The sequence below is a fragment of the Pantherophis guttatus genome, chromosome 2 (assembly GCF_059756535.1).
Source record: "Pantherophis guttatus breed Tessera chromosome 2, ASM5975653v1, whole genome shotgun sequence".
Taxonomy (NCBI): Eukaryota; Metazoa; Chordata; class Lepidosauria; order Squamata; family Colubridae; genus Pantherophis; species Pantherophis guttatus.
Window position 1 is genome coordinate 200,480,413 of NC_142064.1, and position 13,127 is coordinate 200,493,539.

At 37.6% G+C, this 13,127-nt stretch overlaps 1 protein-coding gene across 1 annotated transcript; it reads left to right on the plus strand.

The window, feature by feature from the left end:
- Positions 1 to 1,870: 1,870 nt before the first annotated feature.
- Positions 1,871 to 12,539, plus strand: SAP30L (SAP30 like). Its single transcript, XM_034401846.3, has 4 exons — positions 1,871 to 2,769; positions 6,227 to 6,349; positions 7,690 to 7,788; positions 7,880 to 12,539. The coding sequence occupies exons 1-4, from the start codon at positions 2,584 to 2,586 to the stop codon at positions 8,003 to 8,005; spliced, it is 534 nt and encodes a 177-aa protein (XP_034257737.1). The 5' UTR covers positions 1,871 to 2,583; the 3' UTR covers positions 8,006 to 12,539.
- The last annotated feature ends 588 nt before the right edge of the window (positions 12,540 to 13,127 follow it).

Here is a 13,127-nt window from a genome sequence, read left to right on the forward strand (position 1 = left end):
CTATGAAGAGTGACCTTGGAGCCACACTTGAAGCCTTGTACATAGTGTGTGGCAGCCAGAGCAGATGTATTGCTGACAAAAACATATTCAACAAAATTGCCCAAGCATCACTGCATTCTGTTAATAATCAGCTATTCAACCCAGGAGCAGCATAATTAACCCTTTTATGGCTCCACAGTCATGAGTTCTAGACACATCTTCAATAGACTAACCCAGCTTATGCAATGTGGACCCACACGCCTACACCTCTAAAGTACTCAGGGCCAAATAATTGTAAGGTAAAAACTTCCAGAGATCTATGGAGATTCTCAGTCATCCAGGTCATGGTTGTCCCAAAGGCGCTTTTTCAAGCAGCAACTGGACTTCGTTTTTTTCTTTGAAGACGTTTTCAAACTAGTTACTAAGTCTGCATTACTATTAATCTTCTCATCGTTCCTATCACCCATCTCCTCCCACTTATGACTGTATGACTGTAACCTTGTTGCTGGTATCCGTAATATTTGTATTGACTGTTTCCCTATGTCTATCATTAAGTGTTGTACCTTATGATTCTTGATGAATCTATCTTTTCTTTTATGTACACCGAGAGTGTATGCACCAAGACAAATTCCTTGTGTGTCTAATCACACTTGGCCAATAAAAGAATTCTATTCTATTCTATTTCACTTCTCATCCAAGAAGCTGCTTCAGCTCTAATTGGATGGTGGGGAATGGAAGAATTTATATTCCTTGAGACAGCTGGAGGTTTAGAGATTCAGTCAGAGCTGAAGCAGTTTCTTGGATGAGAAGCGAAACATCTTCAAAGAAAAATCAGAAAGTCCAGTTGCCTATTGAAAAAGCATCTTTGGGACTTCCAGAGATCCACCTGCTTCCCAGTTTGTTTCTCACAATAGAATAGAATTCTTTATTGGCCAAGTGTGATTGGACACAGAAGGAATTTCTTTTTGGTGCATACGCTCTCAGTGTACATAAAAGAAAAAATACATTCGTCAAGAATCATAAGGTACAACACTTAATGATAGTCATACAAGAATTTGTATCACTGGATCTTAGCCTCAAAAATCCGTAGGAGCTCCGACCTGGATGTCCACTGCCTTTTGCAATGGAGTCTCTATGGGATACAGGCAGCTCCCGGCCTTCATTTTACCCTAGTTCTCTGGGGCGGTCCATGCCGCGGCGCACGAAGTTCCCTCTACCCCAGAGGTCTTCAAACTTGGCAGCTTTAAGACTCGTGGACTTCAACTCCCAGAATTCTCCAGCCAGCATAGCATAGCATAGCTCGCTGGAGAATTCTGGGAGTTGAAGTTCACAAGTCTTAAAGCTGCCAAGTTTAAAGACCTCTGCTACCCTATTGGTTTCCCAGTTTCTTTTCTTTTTCTTCTCCGTATCTCGCCGCTGCCTCTTCACGGGTAGCGCTGCGCTCCGAATCATCCGGAGGGGACGCTCTATTAGTTTGCAGCAACCAGACACGAAAGGTGGTCCGAGCAGGATCCAAAGCACTCCTGGTCAAAAGTCCACTTCAACGGCGTTGCCCGAGCGCCTCAAGGCAGTTCCGCCTTTGAGGTGCACGAGAGCCGCTGGTTTTCGAACGCTCACCCTCCCCCGCCCCGCCCTCTCGCTAACGGCCTCTCGGGTGTCGCTGCAAAAGTTGGCTCCGAAGCTCAGGAGTTGCCCGTCCGCCTCCTCCGAACTCCCACTCCGCTCTCCCAGCCCGTTCCCGAGCACGGACTTCAAAACGCTCTCCGGCTTGCCTCCCCTCGCGCAGGAAGGAGCCTATCGGCAACGAGCAGCTGCCTCAGCCAATACCTGGTCTGAGCGGGAGCCCAAGCTCCGCCTCTCGAGCTGTACTAACCACTGGCTGCCCGGGGACGGGACTTCCGCTTGGAGGCGAAAGAGGCGGAGCGGGCAGGTTTTGTGTTTGAGGGAGTGGGAAAGAGACGAGCGAGGCGGGCGAGGGAGCGAGTGGGTGCGGGCGGTGGGCTCCGTGGCCTGGTGGCCTCTCCAGCGGCTCAGGAGCGACGGGTCGCGTCCGCCTGACGAGCTCCGCGGAAGGGGCCGGCAGCTGGGCACAGCCACCCGTACCGGGCTGCCGGCTCCGGGGACTGTGACCTAGGCAGCCGAAGGGACGCGGTCCTCGGCCGGCTGCCAGGCGACGGTGGGGGGGTCGGGAGGCCGTGAGGAGGCGAGAAGAAGGACCCTCTTTGCTTTCGCCGCCTCTCGGAAGGGTTGCTTGCGAGGCTGGGGTCCCCACCGGGTCGGGGCAGGCGGAGCGCGTCCGCGGGCTGAAGCGGGAAAGCGATTCCTCGGGGAGGCGAGGGAAGCCGCCACCCCGAAGGACCGCTTCCGGGGGCCCCTGGGCGGGATGGCGGCGTGAGGGGCTCCTCGGGGGCCCCTGGGAAAGCCGCCCGGTGGAGGCGGCGGGCGAAGTTAGCGTTGCTTTGACGGCGACCCTCCAGATGTTTCCTTAAAAGCCCGCCGAGTCCAGGGTGGGATAGGCCGGGCGGAGAGGGAAGGGCGGAGGTTGGCGAGCGCAAAGGCTGGCGAAGTTTGTCTTTCGTCGACCGAGGCCGGCGGGAGGCTGCGATGAATGGTTTCAGCACAGAGGAAGATAGCCGGGATGGTCCTCCTACCACCCCTTTTTACGGACAAAGTTGTTGCCTCATCGACGACGGGGATCGTTGTGTCCGCCCGGCTGGCAATGCCTCCTTCAGCAAGAGGATCCAAAAGAGCATCTCTCAGAAAAAGCTGAAACTGGATATTGACAAAAGTGTAAGTGGCATCCGCAGAAGCTTTACCACTGCACGTTTCTCTCTCTTGTCTGCAATTGTGCACCGAACGTGTCTCTTCTGTTGTTATAATAGTGGCCATGCTGTACTACATGGCTCTAAAATTTTAGAGCAGCATTTTTTTTTATCGAATTCTACTGGGCTGTTGTGAATTCCCTGCGTCAGCAAAGCAATATTTTCCTATGCCGGGAAAACGTGATAGGAACGATCTGAATGATGCAGCATTAAAATGAAAGTATGTTGGTTTATGATCCTAGTAAAGAAGCCAGTGTATATAGCGATGTGCCTGAAACAGAACCTCCATTAAATCCTATTATATTTTTAGAGAATGGTGTTATTTGTTTTACAGAGTGAAATAATTGTCTTACATATAAACGTAATAGCAATAGTATCAAAGTTAATCTCTTTTTCATTCAGGACTGAAGTGACAAAAATAGCACAAAGCCGCAGCAGGTGGCAGCATCTAGCTGGTTTAAATAAAGCTAAGCAGGACTGGGAATGATAAATATTTGGATGGGAGACTACCTGGAAATTGTAGGGTTGCATAATGGTAAAAAGACTTGGTGGGGAAAAGGAAATAGAAGCTTCATATTGTTGGGGAAAAAGTACATGGATTGTAGCTGTTGTTGAACTGTACTTAAAGTATGATTGGGAAAGGCATGTTTCTAGTAAATAGCTAGAAGAAGAAAAGCTGTACCCAATTCTGTTTTTTGGGGGGGAGAATGCTGATATCATCTATAAAAATATACTAGAAGTATTTTAGAGACCAGTTATTTATGACTTGTAATTTAAGAATAGAAAAAATGTTAGCTTTGTAATCAGTAGCCATATAGTGATGTATCTGTTATCTCATATTACAGGTGCTAATATTAATAAAGAATTTAATATACATATTTGTAAGTTAACCAATAAAATGTCCAGCTAAAGAGTTCAGAATGTTTTTTTATTTATTAGATGTGTATTTTCATTTTCAGGGTAATGCACAGATGTGCTTCTGTGTCTAAGGGTAGACTAAAACCAAAGTCCCTTTTGACATCTTAATTGGTGTATTATATTGTTAGTAGTCTTGAAATAATTCACTTAAAAACTGTCAAATCTCCAGCAGTAAACTGCGGTCAAATTGAAAGTAGCAAGCATGTTTCTTGGCTGGAATCAAACAAATTAATGTGCTGCCAACCAATTGTTACTGTGCCATCTGCCACATTGGGCATTTTTAACTTATACATGGTAGTAACGATTGTTTGTATTCATCCAGATTATATATTAGGATTTGTCTATAAAGCATAATCCAAATTAAACCTGTCTTCATTGAGAAATTAAAGGAAGAGAAGGAATATTTTCTAGGTCTCTTAATGTACTTTACTTAAACATTCTAAATTAAAACTTGCAGTGAGATTACTTCCAGGCAGTTTCCCCTTCACACCACATAAAAAATCCATAAAGTATAAGTGGATATCTAGTAAGACTGTTTATGTTACCTATTAGGTTAGTCTATAGTTAACGCCTTTAACCGGAATCAAATATAATGAGAAGAATAAACTTTAATGATTTCATTTCTTTCAGCACAATTACTGCCAAAAAAATATGAAAGCAATAATAGAAAAAGTTAACTGTGGGCTAGTTTTCTGAAGAGATATATATCCAAAATAGTCCTAGTTAATTGTCTACTAAATGAGTTATTTTAATTAAGCTAGTACTCACTCCATTAGATACATTTCATTAGTATACTAACTGTAAGGCTCCAGAAATAGGTTTTGTGACTAGAGGTTTCTGCTGCATCATTCAATCCCTTTCATGCATACAACAACTACCATTTTATAATTCTGCAATATTCTGCCAAATTCGTAAATATATATTATTAAAACTTTAGTGTCTGTGATTGGGTGAAACAGTTTATCATAGGTCAAAATGCTTGTACCAAGATACTTCAAATGAACTAATTTATAGAATGCATTCATGAGCCATGATTCCTGTGGAATTGAAATTTGACAAATTTTATAAAGCATTTTATGACCTAAAATTATCATAAAGCATTTTATGACATATTACAACATGTCATAAAGCATATGCTGTAGTCAATGCCTAATGCTTGACTGCGCTATATAGCTCAACATGGGTTACTTTCAAGGCAGATATATCTCTGAATGTCTCCCTGAATTTTAAAGAATTGTTCAGTTATATAAGAAGCTCTGCCATTGTTGAACACATCAAGGAATCTGGAAGGTAGTATCTGTGAAATGATGTGCCAAGGGGTCACAGGTTGTCTACTAAATGTGTATTATGTGGTGTGTGTGTGTGTGTGTGTGTGTGTGTAAGAGAAATAGATAGCATAAATCAGGAGCAATCCGATTCCTTTATCAATGGACAATGATCCCTGGGGAGTGTTGGCTTATTTATTAACTTATATCCCAACTTAATCCAACAGCTCTTGACAGTTTATAGGAAGTATCCAAGCCTAGAGCTAATAATAATTGGAATTTGTCACAGTTCGGTACTGAATAGCAATATTGTCATCCCCAACTTTTTCATGTCTCCCTAAATTTCTTTCATAATAGTTCCTCATTAGGTTTTGGGGGTGGGGGGGGCTTGTTAACTCTATTAAATTCTAACACACTTGATTGTTTTAATTTGAAAAATTGATTTTAAGGGATTTCATGATTATTAGCAGCTTGTCCACAGCAAGCTGAGATTAAAAGAAAATGAAAAAATGTGTTTTGTAATGTCATCATGTACTTTTCTTCTCTTTCTTACTTGTAAGAATATCATTACATAAGGGCAGAAAAATATTTTTGCTTATTTATTTGTATCCAGCCTTCATTTTTTTACAAATAACTCAAGGCAGTAAACATATCCAACACATCTTCCTCCTCCTATTTTCCCCACCACAACAACTCCTCCTCTAGTTGGGCTGAGAAAGTGTAACTGGCCCAAAGTCATTCAACTGGCTTTCATGGCACTTCCATTTTTATGTCAAGATATATTATTTGTGCACACAGACCTACAAGACACCCATGAACCCCACAAGAAAGACTTTAATTTGCAATTAAAAACTAAATTCAGCTGTTCAATGTTGAGTTTTACATTGTAGCCCACAATTTTAGTTTTAAACATATTTACTTACTACCCCAGTAAGTCTGGTTTTTAAAACAGCCTCTTCACTGTCAGACTTGAAAAAAGCAGATGAGCAAAAAGACTTAATTTGGGCTGGTATTCTAGTGAAATGAAGTCATCTGCCACACAATGAATCAAAATTGAAAAAGAAAGTAGCCCTTCTTCTGTCATACCTTTTTGATGTGCAATGGCTCTTAAATGAACAGATAAAAACCATTTTTCAAAAAGAGCTCAAATTTGTATAACTAAAAGTTCTCAGATTTCCTTTTTATCATTGTTTTTACTATTGTAAGCATTGTGCTATTTATATTTTTCTTGTTTAATTTTAGGTAAGACACTTATATATATGTGATTTCCACAAGAACTTCATTCAAAGTGTCCGAAATAAAAGAAAAAGGAAAACCAGTGATGATGGGGGAGACTCTCCAGAGCATGAAATAGATGTTCCAGAGGTGAATTACTTAATAAAATTGAGATTTACTTTTCAGATTATATTTATATTTTTGTAAATTTAATTACACTTCCTAAAAGTAGCATAATATTTATTTATTATGATTGTACTCTAATCATTAGTGCTCAGAACTTTCTGATTTCATACAATTTTAAGCTTATAAATCATTGGGGCAGTATATGAGCTGCAGTAGTTAGAGTGCAATACTGCAGGCTACTTCTCCTGACTGCCAGCTGCCTGCAGTTTGGCAATTCGAATCCCACCAGGCTCAAGGCCTTCCATCCTTCCAAAGTTGGATAAATGAGGACCCAGGTTGTTGGGGGCAATATGCTGACTCTGTAAACTGCTTAGAGAGGACTGGAAAGCACTGTGAAGCAATATATAAGTCTAAGTGCTATTGCTATATCTTTTTTCCATATCACAAACCTGTGAATAATGTAAATAATGAATTCAGAAGGGCTCACAATTTTTGGTCACAATTCAGGCCTGAATTAAGACACCTAGAAAATGGAGCAATTTTGGATACAGCAGATTAAAACTGTCTTGATACTGTCTCTGAATTGCTTTAACTTTCCACTGGTTATCAGCTCAAGAACAGCCACAGCAGCTTTCTGCTAATTTCTATCTTCCCTTATAAAGGAACTCTATGTTATCACATCGGTGATCATTACTATATCTTGAATAAACATGTAGAGTTTGAGCAAATCCTTACTTTTATTTGTCCTGAATCTCTCACTAGTCAGCATCTATCTTTCACTCTACATTGTGTACCTCTAGCAAGTCCTCTTTCTTTGCTTTTTTAATGTTACAAATCACTTAATCTGATAGTCCTTTTCTCCCAATGTTCAGTTCTACAATCTTTTGAGGTATTAACATATTGTACAAATGCCTGCTTTCATTCTCTAAGTTTGTAACATTCAAAATTCTGAAGAAAAACTTAACAAAAACAGTTGTATTATGAAAACATGTTATATGTTATATACATGTAATCATCTACACATTTCCTAATACAAATAAGTGTTTAAGAATTTCAAGGAAACAGTTTGCCATATCTTGCTTTTGCTGTATAGTTTTTTAGGAATGCAGTGCTTTTGAAGAAAAGGTGTTTTGAAGCACATTACGTCACTAAAGTTGCCCCTGCAATTTCTTAAAACACCTGCATTGTCCTCCTGGGGTCACATAGCTATCCTATCATATAACCCTGGAAAAAGATTAACATGTGCAACTTTATATACATTGTAAAGAAGCTTTTTGCTATTAAAATGCAATGCATTGTAGAGGTTTAACTCTTTTCAGTTGTCAAACTAAATATATATATTTTCATTGTGCCACTTTTTTTAGGTTGACTTATTTCAGCTTCAAGTAAACACTTTGCGCCGTTACAAAAGACATTACAAATTACAAACCAGACCTGGTCTCAATAAAGCTCAGTTGGCAGAAGTAAGTCATTGAAAACTTTATGATTTTCACATGTATTTTCCTTCTGCTAGGAAAATATTTTTATTTTTAAAAATTATTTGTTTTTTTTCAGACTGTCAGTCGTCACTTCAGGAACATCCCAGTGAATGAAAAAGAAACTCTTGCTTACTTTATCTACATGGTAAAAAGCAACAAGAGCAGATTGGATCAGAAAACAGAAAGCAGTAAACTGGAATGAAAGTTAGGTAGACTATGGACTCAGACAAGTGTAATATTTAAAAAAGCATCAGGTGTATTATAAATACTTTTTTAAAAAAATTAAGATTTTTTTTTGTAAATTAAAATATACATAAGAAAACGAAGCAAAGTTTGATTCGCATATTATAATACTTAATTTCAGAATGTGTATGAAAACCTCTGTAGTTTCAAAGCATGGTCTTTAACCTGAAGGAAAGATCAAAAGAAACTCAAGATGCCCAAAGCAATGACTTTAAGAAATTGACTTATGTTGCAGATTGTAACATAAACCATGCATGAGTTTGGCATTCTTGAATAGAATCATATCATACTCACATAGTATTTAAAGGCACAGACCAGGTAAAACTTCTAAATTCTGATTTAAACCACATAAAATTACTTGTTTTGAAACTAAATATCTCAGATTTTCATGGGTGCTAAACATTTCTAATCCTAGCATTTTTGCATATATGGTCAGTTTTTATATTGAAACAGAAATTGGCCCATTTATTAATATTTATTAGAATGTCATGACTACACAAATTCTAATGTGTTAAATATTTCAATATTTCTGTTTTTCAAACAAACTTGAATAGAGAGCTTTTGCCACAGATTCATGCTATTTCCTGATTTTTTTAAGGTTGGAGATATATATACCTGAGAAGATAGATAGATAGATAGATAGATAGATAGATAGATAGATAGATAGATAGAAGATAGATGGATAGATTCATTGGATACATTGGTTGGACACACACACAGACACTGAAGCTAAAAATAATTTCAAGTTGCTATGAGCTCTTTTTAAGTAATTGTAATCTCAGTCTAGTTCTGATGAGGCTACAAAGCAAACACTTTACAGTAATAATGAATAAAGTTGGCAGTGGCTTCAATTTATTTTCATTTTGGTAGTGAGAACAAATGCCATGTTGGGCCATTTATTTGTTCTAGGTATCATGTTTTAAAATGCAGAGTAACTATAAGGTTCTCTCTGTCTGCGCCCACAGTCCAGAACCCGATAATCAGTGTGCACGCACAAAGTTTGTTCTTCATTTATTTATGTGGGGAAGGTGACATTATAGTCTAAATAGTTCTTCCTATAAGTCTTAATCTGCTTGGAGTTTAACATCTTTTTGGTCTCTAACTGCCACATTTTGCAATGCCGAAAGACATAAATACATTTTAAAATGTCCTGTACCTTATATAGTAAACGTTCTGGATAAGTTTGACATTATTCAGCAGTTGTCTAAAGTAAGGCATAGAACTACACTACATTAGCAGTTTTCACATTACATTTAGTATTAATATTGAATTAAGGAAATCTTAGTACTTTCCTGCTGTCCTAAAAAACATTTTAAAAAATGTTTAAAAATGTTTAAAAACATTTTCTTTAAAAATTCCAAATAAAGATCAAATGTGTTCTATAAGATGCTAAGAGACAAAGTTTTGGTAGTTTTTTTCCCAAAATTTAATGATGTGAAAACCTAGAATGCACATCTCAGCAAATGCAAAAGTACATTTATATAGCCATTTTTTATTTTTGTTGCAAATAGATCACCAATTTATATTCCTCCAATTAACTGAATGCCACTTTAAAAGTTGATATTTTCATCTACTTCTGTTTCATCATACGATATGTCCTTTAATCCACATTTTAGATTTAAAAAGACATGGATATATAATGAAAACAACTAAAATATTTCAGAGTGCTGCTTTGCATCTTAAAGTTCACCAAGTCCCACTGCTTCCTTCACTAAAAGGCTAAACCAGAAATCAAATATGCTAAATGGTTTTTATAACTGAATGTGTAACAATTTTTTTTGAATATTTGTAACTTCAATATTCACATTAGAAATACAATGACCATGACATAATTTCTCAATAGAGATTGGCATCCTATGACCACCTTCTAGATCAAAAAGGTAAACCTTTTAATTTTATATTGTTAGGACTTGTAATGCAAATAAAGTTTCAGCAACTAAATTACTACAAAAAATTGCAACAACTAGCTGTTAACCAAGCAATCTGTTCAATAGTTGCTTTGGAGATCAGATTAAGGAAAGTATGACAGGTTTGCTGTCATACTTTATAAAAACAAAAGATTATATGAGGAAATTGAGGACTTTCATGTAAGATGTGAAGAATAACTTAGAATCCTTGAGATGTGTGTTTTAGATATATCTTTATTTGCCTTACTCTCAGCTAGACCAAGAATTGTACAAATGTCTTGGCACAAGGAAAGGGTGGTTAGTTTTTCATGACATTTAGTATTAGATGCTAATTTTAAAAACATACAATTGTGTGTGTGTGTGTTTGTCGGGTGGGTTTCACTTACCTTTGCTACCGGTTCACTCACATGTGCACGCTTGCTTCACATGCACGTGCACCACTTCTGCACATGTGCAGAAGCTTCTGCGCATGCGCAGAGCATATTTGATTATGTCCGGCCGGGTGGGCAGAACCTCCCGCCGTTGCTGCTACCGGTTTGCCCAAATCGGGGCGAACTGGTTGCAACCCACCACTGGTGTGTATGTGTAGTCAGGGAGTTGCCTGTGATTCTTGAACATCTAGTATTGCATCACCAAAAACACCATCATGCAGTTCAAAATAATGGCAAATTATGCTACATGCCATTTAAGGAAACTTTCAAATTCCTAGTGGTTTTAATAAAACCTTGATCATCATTTTGAGCTTCAGAGGATTTGAATCCTAAAACAGTATCTAACATTAATAGTATATGTGAAAAAAGAGTCAGATTGGCATGTTTATTCATAGAAACTGGTGGGTGGTATTTTATTGACTCTTGTTAAATATCAATTTTACATTGGATTTAAGCTATTAAATAATAAATCTTGGCCTGGGAGTGACTTCCCATATTATCTAGTAGTTGTAGATAATATTGCTGACTTTAGCAGTACTGAATAAAGCTTACTCAAAACCAAAGGCCTTCAAACCCACTGAAAGCTAGGAGAAGATTTATACTTGTTAAATGGGCTTTGCATCAGAGCCGAAGAGTTTAATATGGCACATCTTCTAGAATGATGTTAACTTCATCAAAGATGGTTGTCCTCTGTGCATTAGTTGTAGTTGTAATGATAGTAGTAATAGCACAAGAAATTTTGTTCATCCCTTGAATGAAGGAAAGAGCAAAGGGAAGGGGAAGTGCAATGACAATTAGTACTAGAACAACATTTTTATGAATTCCTGGTGCAAGGTGCAGTTGGAGTGTTTTGGAGGTGTCTCAGTCTGATGGTTTAGCTTCCAAGTGTGGTTCTGTAATATAAATGTTACATATCAGATTCCTACATTAAATTTAATGTTTTCTCTTGCACCTAATGCCATAAATTATGGTTGAAAAAAAGAGGCCTCAGTGTTCTTACAGGATGCTGTAAATTTGCCACCTGACAGATTTGCCAATAAAAATTTCCTGCAAGGGTCAGGAAAACATCTTAAAGCCAAAGTCCAGGGCAAGAGTATTTTTCATACTTTGATAAAAGAATAAAAAGAGCAAGTTGTATTCAAGAAACAAAGCAGCTGGTGACTTGTTTCAGAGACATTTATGAAGCAGTATTCAAATTTTATAATATGTAAATTAGCCAAATACAATATTGAGGGTAGGGAGGGAGAGACTGGGAACTTAGCACTTTATCTTGTGTTGATAAATCCTAATGTAAATAAAATGGAAACTCTTGATATTATTAAAGAAAGCATTTTGATAAAGATGTTGTTCTAAGGGAAAGTGTTGTGAATAGCACACTACTGTTACTTCACCCTGTACATTAAGATGAGGGATAGATAGCTGCTCACAAAAGAAGCCTTTCAGTGCTACCAGATTTAAAGGGTGCTATGAAAGCATAATATATCTATGTTCCTTCATTTGTGCTACCTAACATGCTCTACGTGCATGATTTTTTTCTCTTTCAATGATGCAGGGTAATCCTTTTACATAATTTATCCAATTTCATTTATTCATCACTTAATTGGGTGTTAAATTTTTAAAATTTTGATAAGGGAAAGGGCTCATGCCTTAAACTCACAATTTTCAATTAAGTAGTTATTAAATGTTTAGCAATAGTTTTTTTCTGCCGTTGATTTTTTTTGTACATTTTTCAAGCAGAGGTTTATATAGAAATCGCCATTTATTACATTGCCTTCATTCTCTCTGCTTTGTCCTGCTGAATATTAAAAAAATTAAACAACACATTGACAAATGTGTTTTATTCTCTTTTGACTTATAATAGCACAATCTTACCATGAAAAAATGAACTTTCTTTATTCCTCATTCATTCTTGTGGATCTTCATGGCTAGTCTTGATCCTTAAGGCAAATGTTTTGGGTGAACCTTGATTTTAATTGTAAACTATAACAGTGTATCCTGAAGCAATCTGGTAAACTTATAGTGCAACTGTAGAGTTCTTTTCTCCAAGATGTATAGCTTGCATCCTTCCTTCCACTATGTATAATAGTTAAATCTTTTACTGTTGGGAAAAACTATAAATGCCTGAATTTCTAATAAATGATGAGTTCAACAATCAGTTGCATTACTTTCTATTGATTTTGAATAACTGTACGAGACAAAACTAAGAACTCTAGAGCCAGAGCCATTAAGACAAATTATACATACTCTTATCATGATTAATATGAACTTTAGTTAATCTTATCTGCATCATCCATGTGATAGATTAAGCAGAACGAATTCCAAACTGCTTATTTCAAATTACACTTTAGTAATTAGCAGAGCTTTGATATTTTGAATGAATTATTAAATTCCTGCATTATTGCTTTGTTAGTGGGTAGAAAAGAACCCAGTAATTTGACGATATAAATGGAGGCAATGGTAGTCTGCCTCATTGACAGACTGTTACTGGGTTGACGTTCTTCTCACCATAGTCCAAAGTTCCAATCACAACACTGCTTTGGAATCCTACTACTAGTATCAGGTTCAATAAACTAGGGACTAATACTTCAGACAATGTATTAGTCCCTAGTTTATTGAACCTGATACTAGTAGTAGGATTCCAAAGCAGTGTTGTGATTGGAACTTTGGACTATGGTAGAGATCTAAATTGTATTGCAACCAGCAATAGAGCTCTGTAAGAATATACAGTACATAATAGCGCAAA